General features: G+C 47.7%; 1 protein-coding gene across 1 annotated transcript; it reads left to right on the top strand.

Moving 5' to 3' along the window:
• The first annotated feature begins 19,870 nt into the window (after positions 1 to 19,870).
• On the top strand, positions 19,871 to 20,914 carry LOC124688003 (E3 ubiquitin-protein ligase EL5-like). Its single transcript, XM_047221720.1, has one exon. The coding sequence runs from the start codon at positions 19,928 to 19,930 to the stop codon at positions 20,780 to 20,782; it is 855 nt and encodes a 284-aa protein (XP_047077676.1). The 5' UTR covers positions 19,871 to 19,927; the 3' UTR covers positions 20,783 to 20,914.
• The last annotated feature ends 2,700 nt before the right edge of the window (positions 20,915 to 23,614 follow it).

Genomic DNA, 23,614 nt, shown 5'->3' with positions numbered 1-23,614 from the left:
CCCTCGCCACCACGATCGACTAGAAAAAGCTTCTCATCACCTCTGGTCCACAACGCACCAGTCGATAGTGACGACTTTATTGAGGGAGTGATCGTTATTCTTACCCATCGTTCCAAGCTCTGATCCTTGGAGAAAGAGAACAACAAGCAAGAGACCTACCTAGCCCCGGATCCGGCTGCTCTAATCTAGCGCTCCACTCCCATCTACCGGCATGATGCACTCGGGAGAGGAGAGCCTCTCAAGTTTATTGTAGGGAATAGAGAGAAGAAACTCGAGAATGGAACCCCTTTTTGATTTATCATGATTCAGTGATTCACTCTATTTACGTTCAAACCAATCAAGTTTCACTATGTTTTTATTAACTCATCAAGTTCAACGGAGTTCCGTTCATGTTTAGTTCAGATATATATAATTAAAATCCATAAGTCTTATAATGGTATCAATATTAACCATAGTCTCATAGAGGTCTGGTTTGCACAGCAGCGACAAGCGAGCATGCTGAATTGATGCACATGCATACAGCCAACCTAAGTTGATACTTTGAAAAGTATAAAAGAGTACAAAAACGTGACGTTTACGTAGCTCATCAACATGCCAAACTGGTGGAGGCAAAAGCAAAACCTGTCTTATGATATAATGCAATTTAATATGCCTTGGTCTATCTATGTAAGTTGTCAACAGAGAGGGCGGGTTAAGCTAGCGCGAGTCAAGCAAAACCTGCCCTGTGCGAATTCTTTCCCCATGTTGCCGCCTTGACTCATAAGAGCATCTCCATCGGCGTGTTTCAAATAGTCACCGGTAGAGGTGCCGGTACTGCCGTATGGGGTGCCAGCACTGCATCCTTTAATTGGGGGTGTTGTTTCCACACCAGCGCCTCCAAACCAGCGGTCCCGATAGATGTTTTGAATCAAAATCTTAAATAAGAGCATAGAAATTTGAATAAAGAGGAGGAACATTCCACAAACTAATACATAATTGAGAACATGATTTTACATAAACTAAGACATAGTTTGGAACATGGTTTTCACAAACTAATACATAGTTTGAACCATGGTTGACACAAATTAAAACATTGGAAAATGAGGAAACCTAACTAGTGTTGGCATCGTAAATTTCGTGTGTTCGCTGACAAGAAAGAACACTCACAGGCACTTCCAGTCACCCAAACTGGAAAATCCAGCTGGTGATGATAGCCATATTGGTCTTTTCGAGGAAGAATATCCAGAAACCTCCGTGCCTGTTTTCGCTGCGAAGAAACAACACTCGGCGTGTTCAATCGTCTTCCTCATCGATGTCGCCGTTGTAGTGCCGGCGGCAGCGTGTGTCGTCGAACACCTTGATGCTCATATCCGTGTCGCCACTGTAGGAGAATGTGAGCACGCAGTAGGCTTCGAGATCGTGGTAGCGCGCGAACTTTTCCCAGCCGGTGTGGAGGTACATCTTGCCGCGCTCGTCGAAGAGCACATCCACCGGCCACCAGCAGTAGTCGCAGCTAGCCTCTGGCAGATGCAGCGCGGCCGGCTCGTTGCCGGCGATGAAGTCGACGAACTTGTCCGGCTAGATGTCGAGTTGCTCGCCCTTGAGGACGACGACAATCTCGAACAACACTTCCTGCTCTTCCTGCAGGTTTGAAAATGGAGACGACGGCATCGCAGGCGACGGCGACCGTGTAGCTGTGCCGCGGCCACGACCACGACCACGGCCGCGACCTCGGCCTCGGCCTCTGCCTCTACCAGCCATGGCGTCGTCTCTTGAGATGGTGGCGGCTAGGGTTGGGGAGAGGCTCTAGGCCGGAGGGAGACGGGGGAGCAGTGCCGCTCATTAACGCCGGCACGGAGAGCTAGGCGCGATGAGACGGTTCGATGCGCCTCTGCGGAAACTACACCGCCTGCGCGCCAATAACTTTCGTCGCGAGGTAGGCGACGGTTAGGTTAAACTTGAATGTGCCGCTGACGCGTCGGTTTCGCCACTCCCCGCTGGCGTCGACTTTTGGCATGCATGGCTGACAGGCGGCTCCCACGCCCAAAAATTTTCAAGCCACAAGGCGCTGGCGCGCCCGATTCGCACCCTTCTCGAAGGGGCCGACACGGGGTTGCCGGTATTTCTATTGGACTCGAAAAAGCGCCGGCGGTATTTGAGGCACGCCGGTGTGAGCTCATTTTCGCTGCCGGCCACGCTATCAGGGCCACTATGGAGCGCGCCGGTGGAGATGCTCTAACTGACGGTAGCAGTTTGTGGTTTGGTTTTTTACTCTTCAGCTGCGTATTATTATAACTCGTGCTTGTCAGGTACCTCTGTTCATAAAAAAGATATTTTAACTTTGTTAAAGTATGTATATTTATCAAAGATAAGTGCAAATTTGATAAAATTAAAAAATCCTTTCATAGATGGTGGGAGTGTTTTTTTTTTGGGAAGATGGGGGTCAGTTGCATAATGATACATCCTCTCCGTAGTATCTAAAAAGATTATTTCATGTCAAAATCAAAAGCACCATTTCAACTGTGTGATTTTGTAATAGTTAGGCCACAACGGTAGAGAAGTTCTTTTTTTCTTTTGCGATAAACACGGTAGGGAAGCTGTATTTGTAATAATTCTCTAAGACATCGTTTTCTAGGACACCATCTATGTAAAGATGGAGATGGTAATGCAATAATTTCACCAAAACATATGAATATTTTGGATTCCCTTGCATTTTGAAGGGCACGCCTTATGCAAGAGCACATAGCTTGAATCTGACAAGGCCTACTCATTTTATTGCTTGGTGTTCACATTTAAATTTGTGTGGCACTTTGAGTAACAACTTTGCTCTAGAATTCACCATCTTATGTGCATTACTCCATCCATCCTCAAATAAACGTTGAAAATGTATTAAGTCAAACCTTATTAATTTTGACCAATTCCTTAAAAAATATATTTATGATACTAATTAATATCGCTAGATTTATCTTACACTAGTAGGAAAACCCTTATAGACGAAACTTAGTTCTGTGGCGCACCGTTAAAAATGCGCCACAGAAACTTATTTTGTGGCGCACCAGGCAAGGTGCGCCACAGAAATAGCTTAATTTTGTGGCACACCAGCGAACCGTGCGCCACAAAAACTTGGTGGGCCCCACAACCTGTCACCCCCAATCATTGGTTTTACTATTTCTATGGCGCACCAACCACAGTGCGCCACAGAAATTCCTTATTCTGTGGCGCACGGCGACAGTGCGCCACAGAAATAAGGTATTCTGTGGCGCACTGCGCTCGGTGCGCCACAGAAATAAGGTATTCTGTGGCGCACTGTGCTCGGTGCGCCACGGAATTAGCGAACCAGATATACAAAAGTGAGCCAACCTCCCACCTACCACACTACACAAGCCATTCTTCTTCCTCCATCTAGCTCGTCCCCCCTTCTCTCTCGATACCATTTTGGCTCTACTTTTCACTTGCTTGGGTATTTATTGCACTTACTTTGGTTGATACATAATTGGAGTTGAGGAGAAGGGTCTCCATACTCTCTCCTCCTCTCGAACTCATCGATCGCGGTCTCGTCTCGGTATCGAATCTACAAGGTGAGTAGTTGGAGGAGACATACATATGCTTGCATGCATATGCTTGTAAATCTTGTGTGGCCGTCGTGTGTATGGATGCTTGTTGCAGGTGGAGCGCTTGTGTGTGTGCCGGTGTGGTGCATGGATGTTTGCCGAAATGTTGATTCATTTCTGTTTCGGCAATTTTGCACTACCCATATGTCCTACTTTGAGGAGAGGTCATGCCGAATTTTTCCGCTCCATGTAATACCTTGAGGAGAGGTACGGCCCATGCATGTGTGTGCATTTGTTGCGGTTCTAATTTCCTGTTCTATGTATACCATTTGCGAGGCAAGCATGGTCCTCTCGATGAGTTCCGCTCGAATCTCTAGATACAAGATAGACGCGAAGGAGGACATGATTCGGAACAATAGGCACCGGATAAGATGTCCGTGTCGATCATGCAAACTCGAGCGGCTGGATCAACCCTGATTCCGGACAAGCTGGAGGAGCACCTGCCGAGGCGCGGTTTCATGCAAGACAACCGGGCGCGGCCGGCCCCATCAAATGGTGCGCATGAAGACCATGTCGAGCGAGATGACTATCATCATGAAGAAGACTATCATCATGCCGACGGGGACTATCATCATGAAGAAGAAGTCGGCGGAGAAGATCATCATGAAGAAGAAGATGCCGGCGGAGAAGATCATCATGATGAAGCAGAAGATTCCGGCGCGACCCCGCTAATTTCGGCCTTGCGGGACTCTCATGTTCAAGATCTTCTCCTCCAGGAGACGAGCAACGATAGAGTTGCAGCTAGAGAGAGAGCCAAGCTGTCGCAAATGGAGAAAGACGGGATGACTCCGATCTTTCCTGGGTGTCGTCCGCAGGATACACGCTTGCATGTAATGCTTGATTACCTGCAGATGAAGACGCAGAACAAGTGGACCAATTCCAGCTTCAGCAAGAACTTAAAATTCTGGCACGATCGTCTCCCGGAGGGGAACACATTGCCAAGTAGTACCGAGGAGGCCAAGAAAGTCGTGTGTCCCCTTGACCTACCGCACGAAAAATACCACGCCTGCATTAATGATTGTGTGGTTTATATGTGCGAGTACAAGGACAGAACCACATGTCCGGTGTGTGGCCACGGACGGTACAAGGTTGGGAACAAGAAGGTACCTCGAAAAGTGGTATGGTACTTTCCTATCACTCCCCATCTGCAGCGGTATTTCGTGGACCCTAAGGAAGCAAAGCTCATGCAATGGCACGCGGAAAGGCGGAAGCCCGAAGAAGATCCGGAGATGGGCTATATGCTGACACACCCTTCAGACGCTGGACAGGTGGCAAGCATTGGACATCGCCTTCCCTAGGTTCGGGGGCGACGCAAGGAACATCAGGCTGGGTATGAGCACCGATGGACTCAATCCGTTCGGCAACCAGAGTAGCACGCATAGCACCTGGCCTTGTTTGTATGGCCTGACAACCTACCCCCGTGGCTGTGCACTAAGCAAAGGTACATACACCTGAGTATTCTCATTCAGGGGCCGAAACAACCAGGTGTCCACATGCATTTGTATCTCGGGCTGCTGAAAGAGGAGTTAGACATGTTGTGGAAGACGCCACCCCGTACGTGGGACGCCTACACTAGAACTTATTTCGATATGAGAGCCGCGTTGATCACGACGGTCACGGACTATCCTGGTTACGCTTATGTATCTGCCCAGGTCGGCCACGGATTCAACGGCTGTGTGAAGTGCATGGACGAGACCCCGCATCTACAACTACCAAGGGATCCCGGGTCCTCGAAAACCGTGTACCCGGGTGCTCGAAGGTGGCTTCGCTTGGATCACCCGTGGAGAAAACGCGGTGATCCGTTCAATGGTAAAGATGAGCCCGATGGACCCCCACGCCCGAGGAGCGGCGCAGAAATCGATGATCTTCCGAAAAATTGGAAGGAGTGCCCAGCGCCGGGAAAGAAGCGACCGAAGCCGAGCCACCTGCTCGGTGTATGGAAAGCGAGGTCTGTTTTCCACGACTTGGAGTACTTGGAAGGTCCTCCACACGCCCCACAGCCTCGATGTCATGCACATTACGAAGAACGTTACCGAGAGTCTGCTTGGCACTCTTTGCAACTCAGAAAAGTCCAAGGATGGACCGAAAGCAAGATACGATCTTAAACATTTTGGCATCAGGAAAGATCTTCAAGCCCCCGATACTGACGACGACGACGATGATGATGATGATGATGATCAAACGGAAGGGACTCAACGTCTCCGCAAAAGGGCTAAGAAGAACGCGGTGTAGCTTCCCGCTGCCTGCTTCACAACGAGTCCGGAGGAGCTCGAGCAGTTTTTCAGGTGCCTCCTAGGAGTGAAAGTTCCTCACGGTTACTCGGGGAATATAAGCAGATATCTGGACGTAGCGAAGAAGAGGTTCACCGGGATGAAGTCTCACGATTGCCACGTGCTAATGACGCAGGTACTTCCCGTTGCGATCCAAGGCATAATGGACGAGCACGTCCGTGATACGCTGTTTGGCCTTTGCAACTTTTTTGACGTTATCACCAGGAAGTCGATCGGCGTGAGGCAGCTCAAGATGCTACAGGATGAGATCGTGGTGATACTATGTGAGCTCGAGATTTACTTCCCGCCTGCATTCCGTGATATATGCGTCCATCTCCTTCTCCATGTCGTTGAAGACATCAAGCAGCTCGGCCCAACGTTCCTCCACAACATGATGCCTTTCGAAAGGCAGAACGGTGTCATGAAAGGATACGTTCGCAATAGGGCCCGTCCAGACGCAAGCATGGCCAAGGGGTTTCTAACCTACGAGTGCATCTCCTTCTGCCAGAATTATCTAAGCACCGAGGACGACGAGGATCATGTTGGTCTACCCCCAGGACGCACCTCGGGAGGCTCGCTGGAGTCGGTCACCGCGAGGGCTACCGCTCAGTCCATGTCGGTATTGAAAATCAATGCGACGACTTTGACAGGGCTCACCGGGTCGCGCTACAACACTTAAAACTGATCGAACCTTTCGTGCAAGAGCACAAAAGCATGGTCGAGCAGAATTACATCGATATGGGCCGGCCGAGGAAGATGGGAGACGTAACCAAAAAGCACAACTCCAGCCTTCATGCGTTGGTTCAAGCAAACTCAACTGGTTGAAGCACGAGAGAAAAGGCCTTCTACCGAAGATGAAAAACTCATATACACCTTATCACAGGGACCCGCGCATAACGTAAGGACCTATCGGGGTACGACATCAACGGTTACAGATTCTACACCGAGGAAAAGGACAGAAATAGTGAAAATCAAAACTCGGGAGTAACTATGTTGTCATACGCCGATGTCGAGACTAATGTCAAGGAAAGATTTTTGGAAGGATCGAGGAGATATGGGAGCTCAATTACTGTGGAGAGACGGTGCCAATGTTTCGTGTGAGATGGGCCAAGAAGGTCGAAAAAGAAGGCCGATATTTCACAACCATGGTTATACCCGATGCAAAATCGAAGAACGCATCCGCGAAAAATGAGCCATGGGTACTCGGTAGCCAAGTTGACCAATGCTTCTTCATCACCGATCCGTCGAGGCCTAGCCGTGTTGTCGTGAGGAGGGGCAAGAGGAGCATCATAGGAATGCAAGGAGACGCCAACGAGGAAGACTTGGACAAGAACGGTGACCCGAAGATTGAGGAGGAATTCGACGAGCACTTCGACATGCCTACTACTAGTAAAGTAAGAAGGAAGACCTCCCTACCCTCTAAAGGTTGTCCGTTCACGCGAAGAAATCTCAAGGTGGCCGGCATAAAGTATTCAACCGCCAACAACCGAAAGGGCAAGAAGATTGCGAAGAGACGCTAGAGCTCGGAGCCGGGACGAAGAAGATCTTTTTTTGGTCTATCACATGTGTGTGAGTGTGTGTGTTAGACAAGTACATGCATGTGTGTGTGAGAGAAACAAGAACATGTTTGTATGAGACAAGTAATTTATAATTCTCTACTAATTACTAAATAATGTTGTGTTATTTATTGAAATGTAACTAAAAGATGAAAAAAAGGAAGAAAAATTGTGTGGCAGCCAGGGTTCGAACCTGGCTACTAATGGGCTAATATTGGCCTTAACCACTAGGCTAGTGCTAAGTATCTGTCAGGACACAGCAGTAACCCGTTTTGTTTTGCTAAGAGTCTAAATTCTGTGGCGCACGCCCCTTTGGGTGCGCCACGGAATTAAGGAATTCCGTGGCGCATGTCTAGGCTGATGCGCCATAGAATGCTTAGTTCCGTAGCGCATGTATAGGTGGTGCGCCACGGAATTTAGACACTTGGTGAAATAATCGACTCGTTTCTTTCTTCCCCACTCACAAACAGTTCTTCCCCGACGAGCCAACCCTAGCGCCCGCCACTCTGCTCTCGCAACCACCGCCACCGCCTAGCGCCGCCGAGGAGGAGGAGGACCGCCACGCCACCGCCACCGAGGAGGAGGAGGACCGCCACGCCACCGCCAAGCAGGACGCCCGAGCCCGAGCCGCCGCCGCAGATCGAGGAGGAGGAGGACCGCCACACCGCCGCCGAGCAGGGACGCGCGAGCCCGAGCCTCCACCGCAGAGGAGGAGGAGGACAACGCCGCCGCCACCGCAACCCTGCGCCGCCGCCATTCGGTGAGAGCCCCTCTCCCCTGTCCCTGTCCCCACTCCCTTGTCCCCCTCCTCACTGCCCTGTGCCCATCCCCAATCACTGCTAGATTAGTCCTTCTTTCTGGTGCTTTTGGGATGCTGGGTGATTTCCTTCTTGCTCGCAACTTGGAATTTGTCCATGTAATCGTCTGATTGAATCCTAATGCAATGTAGTGAAGATTATTTCATGTAAGAAGGCTGAATAAACAAGAAGAAATACTAATGCAATGTGAATTATTCGTTTATATGTTTGGTATGTTGGTTTTGCAGTAAACAATTACTTGGTATCTTGTGTTTTGCAGTAAACAATTATACAATTTTAGGACAATTTTAATTAGTTGATAAAGTAGCAGCAGTAGCTAGCAGTAGGTTTATTTAGTTGATATAATTTGGTGATTTAAATTTGCTACTGCTGGGTAATGCTATGCTAGCTATTGGTAGGTAATGCTATGTTAGCAATAGCTCATGCTCATTTTCTAAATTCGAATTGGCAGAGAAATGTAGATAGAAATAATTGGTTGATTTAGGTTTTGAATGTAGTTAGTGAATTGGCAGATACAAATTGGTTAGTGAATGTAGTTAGTGAATTGGTTGATTTAGGTTTTGAATGTAGTTAGTGAATGTAGATACAAATTTACTACTGCTAGGTAATGTTTTGAATGTGATTTAGGTTTTTGAATGTGATATGAACTGTGTTAGTTGAGAAAATGCAGTAGAACTAATAAAGTTCTTGAAGTTCTCTCTGAAAAAGAATGAAGTTTGTTTAAATGAAAATTAAAATGAAGCTGCTACTACTCTGTTGATGTACATGGTTCAATAAAATGAACAATGCAGTTAGGTTTTTTAATACAATGCAATAGGTTTTTTAATACAAATGAAAAAATGAACAAGCTAATGATGAAATGATATCGCCTAGTTGATTTTGAATGAAATGCTACTGCCTACTATTGAAGTCATTTTTCTAAGTCATTAGCTACTGCCTTGGCTGCACTAAATATGCTAACGAGTTGGTTAAAAATATGCTCCAGGTTTGTTGTAGTGCTCCAGGTGATTGCTCCAGGTTTTGTTTGATGTATTGTAGATTCTCCAGATTAATTTGTTGTAGATGCTCCAGGTTAATAATATCTGTTGTATTGATGCTCTAGGTTAATAATGCCTGTTGTATTGATGCTCCAGGTTTTGTTTGATGTATTGTAGATGCTTCAGGTTAATTTGTTGTAGTGCTCCAGGTTAAAAAAAATAGGAACTATATATGTCCAGCAATATATGTCCAGGTTTTCTGGTTTGTAGTACTAACTGATATGGTGGATATATGGTGGATATGGTGCAATTTTGTATGCTGGATATGGTGGATATATGGTGTATATGGTGGATATTTTTGCAGGGATTTCATTGAGTTGCCCATTTCTCCCGAAGCGTTGATTAACTTCCGTTTCGGTTGAGAAATGGGCACTCCTACGTAGAAAAAATAGCAAAGGTCATGCCGAATTTTTTGGTTGACCTTTGTACTAACTTTTTGCCTCTTTTTAATGAAGTGCCAATAAACATGTCGGGCAGCACTTCTAAGCCCAGGAGCCAGAAGGAAGAAGCGAGAGAGGCCAACAAGGACTTCTGGGAGGGCTACGAGCAGCCCCGGAAGGCCGCCGCCGAGTCGCCCGGCGATGAGGAAGAGGGCCGGGACGCCGCCTCCGAGGGGGAGGGCTGGGACGCCGCCTCCGAGGGAGAGGGTCGGGGGGCCGCCGCCGACACCGGCGACGATGACGATACCTGGGACGCCGCCGCCGAGACCGGTGAAGAGACGACCGGTGAAGAGAACGCGGCCAACCGCATGGAAGGTGATAGCGGCGGCAACCCTCAGGAGGGTAAGAAGAAGAGGACGGCGAGGAGGCCAAGGAGGGATCGGAGGCCGCAAGTGCTCGCCAACGTCACCGATGCTATCACGGTAGTCTCCGAAAGTGGCCTACCCTTGGAGCCTTCGTGGGTTGCCAAAGGGTACGGCATGCAACTAGGGTGCATCGTCCGGTGAAACCGTGCCGATCCTAACTCAGGACCTCGGAAGCAAGGAGAACGAGGCTCTCGCCCAATCCCTCCTCCAGAAGCTTCACCAACGATACACGTTCCCGGAGCCGTTCAATAAGAAGGTGGACTCTTTAGCTCTCACGAAGATGAGCACCGCCTTGAGCAGCTGGAAGAACCGCCTGAAGACAAAGATCGATGCCGGTGAAAGCTGGGAGAGGATAAGTACCAAAGACCCGTCGATCTCCTTAGAAGACTTTAATGCATTCAAGTCTTACTTACAGACTGACAGTGTTAAAAAAATGGACCGCCTGGGGGAAGAAAATGCGGGACTTGAACTTAGGGACCCACCATTGCGGAAGCGGCGGTTACCGAGGAAAACAGCCCACTTGGGACAAGGAGGATGCCGAGATGGTACGTCTGGGGAAAGAAAACCCCCGGCACAAAATCCAGGATGAACAGGCTAGGAACTTTGTCCGGTCCCGCTACTACTTAGACCGGAAGACGGGGGAATTTATTACGGATCACGAAGACGTGAGGGATTTCGAGAAGTACCTGGTAAGGATAGTTCTATATTATTTCGCTCATCTTATTAGGCAATGAAGCCAAACGGGCTAACCTTAAGTTCCTTTGTCTGAAGGATGAAGAGTTGACGAAGGCTGGCCCGTCGTCCCGAGGGTCGACGGAACCTTGGGACACACCTTTCAACAGGGCGATGAACAAATACAAGGAGAGGGAGCTGGACAAGCCACCGACGTCGGGTGGCCGTGTGTCCGGCTTTGGCACAAGTATGAAGCTATCCGAGTACTACGGATCGGATGCCAAGACGAGAAAGCTGGAGAGGAGGTCGTCGGCTAAGGATAAATCCGAGGTTCAGGAGCTGAAGAAGAAGGTGGAGACACTAGAGAAGCTGTTGGCCGAAAAGCCTGTGGAGAACACGGAGACGATGAACAAGTTATTGGACGAGAAGATCCGCGCGATCATCCCCCCGGGTTGACGGAGGGGTTAGGCTGCTTGGAATGCGGGAGGTCAAGTGGGGCCGATACATGTGCCCAGCATCAGCGGCAGCAACTCAAGCTTCCACGTGTCGCCGACGGTGCCGCTCCACCCGACGCCGGCGTCGGGGCTCCACCAGACGCCGCCGCTCCACCCGACGCCGCAGCTCCAACCGCCGCCGCAGCTCCAACTGGTCGCATCGACGCCCCCAACCGCCGCCCTTGTATCAACAGTAGCCGAGATCGACGCCATCAAGGAGGTAAACTCATTAGTTACTCCTTCGCGTCATCTTCTTTAACTATATATGCATTTCGTGACTGCCATCTCACGATGCCCAACATGGAGCCCCGACTCGGGATGAACAATGCATACTTCGCAAACGGTGGAGCCCGGCGGCAAGTTGGTGGAAGTTGCTAGCGGCTATGTCATGGCTTCCCGCGTTATGCACGGCGCTACATTGGCGGAAGACGTGGCGAAGGTCAAGTTGGTAATGGTAGTGCCGGAGTACCGCTACGCCATCCCCCCTTTCAACCTCCGGGCACAGACGAAGGCGACGTTTTGCCCCTTGGGGATTGCACCTCATGGCTTATGACATGGCCGAAGAACCATATTCGTCTGGGGGGGGGGGTCTTCCGAGTGGTAAGAAAAGCACCGGCGCCACCTCCCCTATCATCCGGCCCAAGATCGCCAGCGCCGACGACACCCTTAAGGAAACGGTGGTCGCCGCCCCCACTACCCTGAAGGAACCGGCGGTCTCCGCCGCCACCCGGAAGGAACCGACGATCGCCGCCACCACCACACGCCACAAACAGTTGTTGGGAGCGCTACCGCAACGACCGTCAACTAGACGCACGGTACGCCAAGCGGCGGCATCGCAACCGCCACCACCTAAGGTCCAGGACATGGCGCCACTTGATGGCAACGATGTAGATGATGATGATGACATCGATGCCTACATCAACACTAGCGCCTGCAGCCAAGATATGTACATGCCTCCTATGGATGAACAAGCCTTCCGCACACACGGCGATCAACTTGGTCGTCCCCCTACAGTGACGAAGCAGCGCCTGGTCTTCACGGGTCTTTCTCAAGACACTCCTCCGGAGGCTGGCAATCCAGCTCAAGTCAAGCCTGCTACCGTTTTCATCCCTAACACGCTGCGTAAGATGATCATCGGGGAGCCACCCAAATCAACCCCAGCGACCTCAGAAGCACCACCAGCACCCGAAGCACCACCATCAGCACCACCAGCACCCCCAGTAGGTCAGGTGAAGAAGGCAAGGAAGAGAGGAGCCAAGAAGGGCGCATCTTCGAGCCAGCCTCGCTCCTAAGAGGATCCGGGCCGACGACATGGTACCACCTACACCGGATGGCTTGCCCCGGTGTCATGAAGCTGGTAAACCTATACTGCCTCCGGACATGGAACACCTCGCAAGTGGACCAATGCTCCCTTTGCAGCACTCTATTCATTATCAAGAGAGCGTTCTTCTTAAAGAAAAGGATCCAAATTACCCGGTGTTCTCGGTCAAGGTGCCGTCTGACCAGCACTTCGTCAATGAAGACCCCGCGGATATCTTCTTCATAGCGTTCGAGGACGTCTTCAATCTATTTCACTCGAAACGGCTCGACTATAACTTGGTCCGCCTATACGCGATCAATCTTCGAGATGAAGATCAACAGAGAGAGACCCCGCCGCACATCGCGGTAGCGGATCCCTACTACATGCGCGATAGCCAGCTCCGGGACGGCTCAAGGACACGGACCAAGGCGGTGCGGTACCTCCGGAACTTCATGCTCATGCACAAAGAGAGCAACACCATTCGTCCGCTCTGTCTTTCCCGAGTAAGTACACATCCGCTCACGGCCGTCGTAACTTATGCTTTCTTATATATTTCTTCCATTGCCGATCATTTCCAACATTCCATTTCAATTGCATGTGTTGAGTAGGGACAAATACTGCACACTCATCATCCTAGATCCAAAGTGGTCACTAGCCCAGTATTTCGACTCGTCGAGTACGACGACGAAGAAAGACTACAAGAGAATAAGGGGTGTTCTCGATGAGGCTATGCTTGGCTGCTCCAAAAATGGAGGCACCTTCGACAAGAATGGGCAATATATCAGGTCGGACACTAAAAAGATCGGGTTCAAGCACGTGATCAACTTCCCTTGTATCAAGCAGCCAGCTGGCAGCATTAAGGAGGCCTTCTATGTCCTCCATCACCTTAAAGGGTTTGTCGAGGATGCGAGATGATGTCTCCGCCACCTAGTAAGCGAGACCCCATTAAAATGTCGGGGAAATCAGTGATGATGATCTTAGAGAAGACTTCCATCGCATCCAAGTAAAGCTCTCGGAAATTATCTTACAAGATGTATCCAACGGATCGGGGCTCTTACACGCAGCCAGAGCGTTGCCTAAGAGGGATATCGAAGAACGCCTACATAGGCAGGGTGATGGAAGGACGTGGACGACGAAGGACTTGTACAAGCCGTTCCGGAGCCGCTCAAGAAGACGTCTCGTTGACCGAGGCCGGTGTGCCTAGCATTACTTTGAATCGATGGACAATTTGTACCGTGTTGTAAACTAAACTTGCTTAATTTGCTCGAAACGGTGGTCGTCGTTGTTGGACTTCAATTACTATTGTAGTCGTTATCGTTGAACCATATTACTTATGTGATACCGATGCTATATTTCTTTTAGGTTTATTATTATTTCCTTGCTTTAATTCTTGTGAATATGTATGCATGTGAACCCTCTAACTCTTTCCATTGCGTTATATACTAATATGCCTTGTGTCCATAGAGATGACGTACTACGTCGTGTTCGAGGGGCGGGTTCCAGGAGTGTACGAGGAGTGGGAGGAGTGCAAGAAACAGGTTCACAAGTTCAGCGGCAAGCTGCTACAAAGGGTACCCGACTAGACACGAGGCGGTTGCCAAGTGGAGGGCGCACCAAGCGAACAAGAGCAAGATGAAGACCTTCCTTGTGCTCTCGCTCTTGCTCACCATCGTCGCGGCGGTACTCTATTTCATCCTAGTGTAGGCGGCGGCCGGTGTCACTTCGTTTGTATCTAGAGATGATGAGAACTTAATTAATTTGCATGGATTATGAGTGTATGGAGCTATATGTATAACTCGATCGGGTTCTAAGTAATGTGATGATCATGTGATGATTATATATGTCCATATTATATCTGTCTATATTATATCAGTATATAACGTGTATACGGTGTATAAAACCAGTATAAAATCTGTATAATACACCAGGGAGCACAAAATCGAGTATACCTGTAGATTGTTCTGTGGCGCACCAAAACATAATTCTGTGGCGCACCTATTTCTGTGGCGCAGCGACATCACATGCGCCACAGAACTACTTATTTCTGTGGCGCACCGGACATAGTGCGCCACAGAAACCTTAATTCTGTGGCGCACTGCCAGATGCGCCACAGAAACCTTATTTTTGTGGCGATGTTTCTGTGGCGCACCGCCCGTTCGCCACAGAAGCCCATTTTCGTGCGCCACTGATGAGGCTTTTCCTACTAGTGTTAACATGTAAAATTCAACAATATAATAATTTAAGATCACATATGCCGCTATTTTTGTGTAAAAATTTAGTCAAATTTAAAAGTATTTAACTCTAAAAATGAAAAACTTTCAATCATTCGCGGCGGTGGGAGTAGTTTGCATATTTACTATTTGCGCTCTATCAACAGAAACTACTCATTACAATTCATTGAAGTTACCAGTCCAATACACGAGGCCTTCACTGAGGTGTACACTTCTTGTGTCTCTTCTGGGCTACATTTTTTTTTTCTCAGGAGACACTCCACAACACTATAGGAAATGGCCAAAGTGCTGAAGGCCATCCTCTGTGCCGACGGTTAAATGTCTAGGCCATCGGCACACGACCGTTCCGGCCCGCCGTAACGGTAAGGTAATACGTTAGGTCTGTGTCGACGGCTTTGCCGTCGGCACAACTTTCAGCCATGTGCTGACGGCTATAGCTATTTTCCATTTTACCACATTAATCTTAGAAAAAACATAACTAAATTATTATAATTCAGAAAAATACAAGTTATATCAAAATTTTCAGAAAAATAAGATCTATCTTGGGAAAATATCAAACTTGGAATATTGCAAATATCTCAAAGAACCTTCTAAAAAATGAGCTATCATGTGCGATGTTTCATGGCTTTCACGCTGAAAGACCAATGCTATGGCTAGAATCGTCGCATAGTTTGTGATAATGTGCCCATATTATGCACACATGTGCATCTTAAGATGATGAACAATGCTGCTAGAGGAAGCTTCCATTTTCGTTGCACCAAAGAGCTATTTTCCATTTTCCGAGTCCCAAAAACAGGGTGTTTTGTGATCAACCACCAAATGAAAGTTTCACAATGGCACCACCCCATTTTTTTTAAAAAAATAGACCACCTTAAATACATGATAACGCGTGAAGCACACGTCTGTTGGGAACCCCAAGAGGAAGGTGTGATGCGTACAGCAGCAAGTTTCCCCTCAGTGAGAAACCAAGGTTATCGAACCAGTAGGAGATGAAGGCCACATGAAGGTTGTTGGTGAAGGAGTGTAGTGCGGCGCAACACCAGGGATTCCTGCGCCAACGTGGAACCTGCACAACACAATCAAAATACTTTGCCCCAACTTAACAGTGAGGTTGTCAATCTCACCGGCTTGCTGTAAACAAAGGATTAAACGTATGGTGTGGAGAATGATATTTGCTTGTGAAGAACAATAGAGAACAGAGATTGCAGTAGATTGTATTTCAGATGTAAAAGAATGGACCGGGGTCCACAGTTCACTAGTGGTGTCTCTCCAATAAGATAAATAGCATGTTCGGTGAACAAATTACAGTTGGGCAATTGACAAATAGAGAGGGCATAACAATGCACATACATATCATGATGACTAATATGAGATTTACTTAGGGCATTACGAGAAAGAACATAGACCGCTATCCAGCATGCATCTATGCCTAAAAAGTCCACGTTCGGGTTAGCATCCGCACCCGTTCCAGTATTAAGTTGCAAACAACAGACAATTGCATTAAGTATGGTGCGTAATGTAATCAACAAAAATATTCTTAGACAAAGCATTGATGTTTTATCCCTAGTGGCAACAACACATCCATAACCTTAGAACTTTATGTCACTGTCCCAGATTCAATGGAGGCATGAACCCACTATCGAGCATAAATAGTCCCTCTTGGAGTCACAAGTATCAACTTGGCCAGAGCCTCTACTAGCAACGGAAAGCATGCAAGATCATAAACAACACATATATGATAGATCAATAATCAACTTGACATAGTATTCCATATTCATCGGATCCCAACAAACACAACATGTAGCATTACAAATAGACGATCTTGATCATGTTAGGAAGCTCACAAGATCTAAACATGATAGCACAAGAGGAGAAGACAATCATCTAGCTACTGCTATGGACCCATAGTCCAAGGATGAACTACTCACGCATCAATCCGGAGGCGGGCATGATGATGTAGAGTCCTCCGGTGATGATTCCCCTCTCCGGCAGGGTGCCGGAGGTGATCTCCTGAATCCCCCGAGATGGGATTGGCGGCGACGGCGTCTCTGGAACTTTTCTCGTATCGTGGCTCCCGATACTAGGGTTTTCGCGACGGAGTGAATAAATAGGCGAAGGGGCAGAGTCGGGAGGCGGCCGAGGGGCCCACCCCATAGGCCGGCGCGCCCCACCTCTTGGCCGCGCCGCCTTGTGGTGTGGGGCCACCTTGGCCCCTCTCCGTATCTCCTTCGCTGTTCTGGAAAGCTCCGTGCAAAATTAGACCATGTGATTTTGTTTCGTCCAATTCCGAGAATATTTCATGTGTAAGATTTCTGAAACCAAAAACAGCAGAAAACAGGAACTGGCGCTTCAGCATCTTGTTAATAGGTTAGTGCCGGAAAATGCATCAAAATGATATAAAATGTATATAAAACATGTGAGTATTGTCATAAAACTAGCATGGAACATAAGAAATTATAGATACGTTTGAGACGTATCAATACACAATTTCCCAACCGGAGTACCTAAAATATTTTCGTCCACCCCTCGTAAAAAAGATAAATTCCTGCCAAGTCGGTAGAAGTTCGGTCAGATTTGAACTACATGTACATGATCTAATGCTCATGATTTTTTGGAAAAATCATTTTTAGGTTCAAAATATGATATTTCATCAGAAATCCACTATAAGTTTAGGGAGGCTCATCTCCGAGATAAGAATCTTCATGCTCACCGTTTTGACCATAGTTCGAAACGGGCATAAGAAATTAAAAAACGATCAAAACAATGAAAAGCCTTCGCGTGGTGTCATATCAAGTGACATAGTTGAAAGGAAAAATATTAAACTTTAAATATTGCAAATATCTCAAAAAACCTTCGCAGAAATGAGCTATCATGTTCGATGTTTCATGGCTTTAGGCCGAAAGACCAATGTTATGGTTAGATTCATGGCATTGTTTGTGATAATATGCCCATATTATGTACACATGTGCATCTTGGGATGGCGAACAATGTTGCAGGAGGAAGATTTCCTTTTGGTCGCACCAAAAAGCTATTTTCCATTTCCCGAGTCCAAAAATGGGATGTTTTATGAAGCAACCACAAAATGAAAGTTTCACAATGGTACCACCTCATTTCTAAAAAATACTAGACCACCTTACATACATAATTTCCCAATCGAGGTATCTAAAACTTTTTCGTCCACCCCTCGTAAAAAGGACAAATTCTTTCCAAGTCAGGAGGAAGTCTGTCAGATTTGAACTACATGTACATGATCTAATGCTCATGATTTTTCGGAAAAATCATTTTTAGGTTCACAATATGCTATTTCATCATAGATCCACTACAAGTTTATCGAGGCTCATCCCCGAGCTAAGAATCTTCACGCCTGCCGTTTTAAGCATAGTTTGAAACAGGCATAAGAAATTCAAAAACGATCAAAACAATGAAAACCCATCAGATGGTGTCATATTATGTGACATAGTTGAAAGGAAAATTATCAAACTTGGAATATTGCAAATATCTCAAAAAATCTTCTCAAAAATGAGCTACCATGTTGGATATTTTATGGCTTTCAGGCCGAATGACCAATGTTATGGCTATATTCGTGTCATAGTTTGTGATAATATTCCCATATTACGCACACATGTGCATATTGACATGATGCAGGAGGAAAGATTTCCTTTTCGTCGGACCAAAAAACTATTTTCCATTTCCGAGTCCCAAAATGGGGTGTTTTGTGAAGCGACCACCAAATGAAAGTTTTACAATGGTACCACCCGATTTTCAAAAAATACTATACCACCTTACATGCACAATTTTCCAACCGGAGTATCTTAAACATTTTTGTCCACCCCTCGTAAAAAAGACAAATTGATGCCAAATCGGTAGGAAGTCGGTCAGTTTTGAACTACAGATACATGATCTAATGCTCATGATTTTTCGCAAAAAATGATTTTAGGTTCAAAATATGATACAAATGTCATATTTGGATTCCTCTCATTTTTCTGATCGATTTAGACATAATATTTGTCAAATTCCAATTTACAGATTTAAAAATATTAATTATTCCATATTAAATAGAAAAGGACAAAAAATAACATCATTTTACTGACATTTGAATTCAAGATTAATATTACTTATTCATTTTACATAAATAATTGTTTGGAATTCAAAAAGATAAAGAGGTGCAACAAAGGAGTAGGGATTAATATCATTGATATGGTTAGTATTATCAACAAAGTATCATTTCTTTCATGGAAGTTCGTTTGGAAGGAATAGAGAAGTTAAGCGTGCTAGGATTGGAGCAGTGTGAGGATGGATGACTGACCAAGAAGTTTGACCACAAGTGCAATGTGACCTAGTATTAAGTATAGTTAGAAGTCAAAATGGTCCATGTGAGATAAAAACAAAATCAAAAAATCTGAGCCAGAATTGCCAAATGGCTGTTAGTTCTATGTCGACGTCTTTACCATCGGCACAGGATGTTGTGCCGACAGCCAACCTGTGCCGACGACTAATGAGTATGTGCAGACAACATAGGGTTGTGCCGACGACATGATGGCCGTCAGCACCTTGACTTATTCCCGTAGAGCAATCTTTAGGAAATACATTTACGTGCGAATGATTATTTCGGATCCTGAAGATAATTTCTTACCATTATTTTCTAAAGTTTGGGGGAATGGGGTCCATGTGGCATCCGACTCAACCTGTCACGTGGGCATGACAGTTGGAATCACTGTGCACTAACGAGGTTCAACTGAAGTTCCAGTGACGAAAAAGTCTCACAGCTTGACAAGCACCCGTCATTGGTCATTGCCTCATAAGGGTCACATGTGGTAATCACGGTCTGCACCATCATCTTCACTCATTTGTCAGCGGAAAATGCCGCCGCCGATTACCCGTCAAACAAGAAAACAGCACCGGGTCGCAGCTTGCCCGACGAGAGACGAGACAGATCGAGCGCGCGCGCGCCTTCCAGCTTCTTTCTTCCTTGCTTCATCCATGATGTCAACGTCACTGGCTCACTGCCCTCCTCGCTCGAACACCTCCCTCTGCATATATATACGGCGTCGTGCGCACCTTGAGCCTGCTCGCTCACGGCTCACCCAGTACCGCACGGAACAAATTAACCACCGATCCCGCCCAGCAGAAGATACCTACCAGGACACCGCTGCCATGGACTCGTCGTCAGCACTGGAGGTCGCGCCGGCGGTCTCCGCGCCCGCCGCGCCGGACATGGCGGTCAGCGGCATACTCGCCGCGTCGACCATCTCCATCCTGTTCGTAATCTTCGTCCTCGCGATCTTCTTCTTCCAGTACTGCATCAACAACGGCGTCCGCACGTTGCCCAGCGGCGGCGTGTTGGCGCCAGCTTCGGGGGCCAGGGACAAGGGCGTCGACCCTGAGCTGCTGCGGTCGCTGCCGGTGAGGGTGTACCGCGTAGCGGCATCGAAGGGCTCCGCCGCAGAGGACGTCGGGGTAGAGTGCGCGGTGTGCCTGTCCGAGCTGCAGGACGGGGAGGTGGCGAGATTCTTGCCCCCGTGCGGCCACGGGTTCCACGCCCAGTGCGTCGATAAGTGGCTGGCATCCCACTCCACCTGCCCGCTCTGCCGGGTCACCGTCGCCAAGCCGGACGCGTCGCTGCAGGCGCTTACATTGACGGGTCTTCCGCATGTACAGCCGGAGCCGGCGAACTACGCCGCGAACCTACCAGCCAGTGTACTGCACGGGGTTTCAGACCAGGCGACGCTCACCGCGGTGACCGTGACCTCTGACGGAGGCCTCCAGAGACCTTCCGCCCTGGCCTCGGCTGCGGTGCTGGTGATCGATATTCCGGAGTCAAGGGCGGTGGCGACACCGCGCGATGCGGTCAAGACGCCGGGCTCGGCAAGGCTGAGTTCGCTCAAGAGGCTGTGGAGCTTCGGGAGGCAAGGGCCGACTCCGTCCAGTTCCTGGGGCACCGGCAGCGGATCAACAGGCGCCGAGCAGGTTATTAACATCGCCTGCACAACCCCGAGAGCTCAGCTGTAGTGTATGAGCCGGAATTCCCAGCTCTGTACATATACACTTAGGATACATAGTCACATAGGCATTCTTTTGTAGAGAATAGCAACGAACGTATGATGTTCTTCGAGCGAAAATACACGAAAATGGCCATTTTCTAAAACTGATGCAGAGAATGTGCTGATCTGAACTTTTTTTTTCTTCATAAAATGTCATTTTTTCATGATGCCCAGGGTCCGTGCTTTTTAATCGGGCGTTACCAGTTGCCCCCCCCCTCCAAAAAAACGATTTTGTGATGTCGGTGGCTTTTTTCATTGTAGTCGGCCTCCCTAAAGTTGTTTTTGGACCGGTTTAATGTGTTCTTACTGCGGGCGTCCCCAGCCCACTCCCAACCCAAATAAGGGCAACCGAAGGCGCTGGCAGGAGGCGAAAATGCCGTGGGCCAGTGTTGTCGGCGACACAACTCCAATAAAAAATCCTGCGTTGCCTCTTTGCTTCCACTTCCCCCGTTTCCCCGCCGCTACCACCAGTCGCCACCCCTCACCGCCTCCTCGTTCACACCACCCGAGAAGGCAGCGCCGCCGGGCAAACAAGTTCCCCACCTCTCCCGACCACCGTCCCCAGATCCGCCGCTCCGGGTTTCGCCCACGCCGTCCTGCCCGCGAGGTGTTCAGCGCATTGCCCGAATAGATTCAAACGACGAGGAGATGACCTCGTTCCTCGAGGAAGAGGCCGAGGCTGCTGCTGCCGCCAACTACGATGACGACGAGCACAACATGATCCTCGCTTCTCTCATGGCCATGTATGTCCGGGATAGGATACCTCAGCGTGGAAGTTCCAGGAATGGGCGGATGAAGAGCAAGCCGAGGCAGAGGCTCAAGGGGTACTGCATACTCTATTCCGACTAATTCGCCAATAATCCGTCACACAAAGCGGATACATTTTGACGCCGGTTTAGGATGAATCAGAAGCTGTTTTTGAATATTGTGATCGCCGTTTAACTCTACGACCCTTGGTTCCATTGCAAGAAAGATTGTACAAGCATAATTGGGTTTTCCTCGCTTCAGAAGTGAACAACTGCTCTTATGCTCTTAGGATGCTCGCGTATGGAGCTCCTACTGATACACAAGATGAGTACATGCGTATGTCCGAGTCCACTGCCCAGAAAAGCATGTATAGGTTTGCATGGCAGTAGTGGCAGTATTTGGGGAACTATACTTGTGATCACCCACTGCTGAAGACATTGCTCGAATAAGGGCACGTAATGAAGCAAGAGGATTCTCTAGGATGCTAGAAAGCATCAACTGCATGCATTGGGAGTGGAATAAATGTCCATTTGCTTGGCAAGGAATGTACAAAGGACACAAAGAAGGCTGCAGTGTGATACTAGAGGCAGTGGCAGATGGAGAACTGTGGATTTGGCATGCTTTCTTCAGTATGACTGGTGTCAATGTTTAGGCTGGAACGATACCCTCATCCGGTATCGGTTGCGTGTTTATATAGCACAGGAAAAGCCCCTGGCGTGGCATGTACAATACGTAAGGATCGGTGTACTACACCGTATGCCAATACGTAACAAACTCTAACAGCCCCCCTTAATCTAAACCTTGGAAAGGTTGAGATTACGCTTAAACTCATCTAGTTTCTTAACAGGAAGAGCTTTAGTAAAACCATCTGCAACTTGATCCTTACTAGAAATAAAACTAATAGCTAGCTGATTCTTAGCAACTCTTTCTCTAACAAAGTGAAAGTCTATTTCTATCTGCTTAGTACGAGCATGAAACACTGGATTAACAGACAAGTAGGTAGCACCTAGATTGTCACACCAAAGCCTTGGTTTTTGCTTCAACTTAACTCCAAGTTCTGCAAGAAGAGCTTCTACCCAAATCAACTCAGCTGTAGCATTTGCAAGAGACTTATATTCAGCCTCAGTACTAGACCGAGACACTGTATCTTGTTTTCTAGCACTCCAAGAAACCAAATTAGGTCCAACAAATATGGCAAATCCGCCTGTGGAGCGCCGATCATCGAGGCAACCTGCCCAATCTGCATCTGAAAAAGCACTAAGAAGAGTTGATGAAGATGTCTGTAAAAGTTATTCCAAGTTTCATTGTATCCTTCACATATCTAAGAATTCTTTTCACAGCTGACCAATGTTCGAGTGGTTGGCGCATGAAGATATTGACACACTTTGTTGACCAGAGAAGGACAAATCTGGTCGTGTCAAGGTTAGATACTGTAAGGCTCCAACTATGCTCCTGTACTGAGACGAATCTTCAGAGCCAAGAGGTGTACCAGCTGTCAGAGATAATTGTTCAGATGATGACAATGGTGTAGGATCCGGTTTACATGCAACCATGCCGACTTTAGTAAGGATATCAGTAGCATACTTTTCTTGTGTTAACAACAAACCATTTGGTGTCTTCTTGACTTCAATACCAAGAAAGTAATGTAAGTCACCTAGATCTTTAATAGCAAAATTCTCATTGAGACTTCGAAGAAGAACAGAAATAGCATCATCAGAAGAACTTGTGACTATGATGTCATCCACATATATCAACACAAATATGACTATGCCTGACTTGGTATAGAGAAATAATGAGGTGTCTGCTCTGGAGGGTGTAAAACCAAGAGTGCACAGTTTAGAACTTAACCTTGAGTACCAGGCACGAGGAGCTTGTTTCAATCCATATAATGCTTTGTCCAATTTGCAAATATAATGCGGAGCATGAGGGTCTTCAAAACCTGGGGGTAGTTTCATGTAAACCTCCTCTTCAAGAACACCATGAAGAAACGAGTTCTTGACATCTAGCTGCCTTAACTTCCACCCTCGAGAAACAGAAATAACCAAAACAGTTC

This window comes from Lolium rigidum, chromosome 2 (assembly GCF_022539505.1).
Source record: "Lolium rigidum isolate FL_2022 chromosome 2, APGP_CSIRO_Lrig_0.1, whole genome shotgun sequence".
Taxonomy (NCBI): domain Eukaryota; kingdom Viridiplantae; phylum Streptophyta; class Magnoliopsida; order Poales; family Poaceae; genus Lolium; species Lolium rigidum.
This window is presented reverse-complemented; position numbering and strand designations above follow the sequence as displayed.

What these genes read in the sequence shown, in the direction of transcription:
- LOC124688003 (XM_047221720.1), top strand. Translation starts at nt 19,928, where the DNA reads ATGGACTCGTCGTCAGCACTGGAGGTCGCGCCGGCGGTCTCCGCGCCC.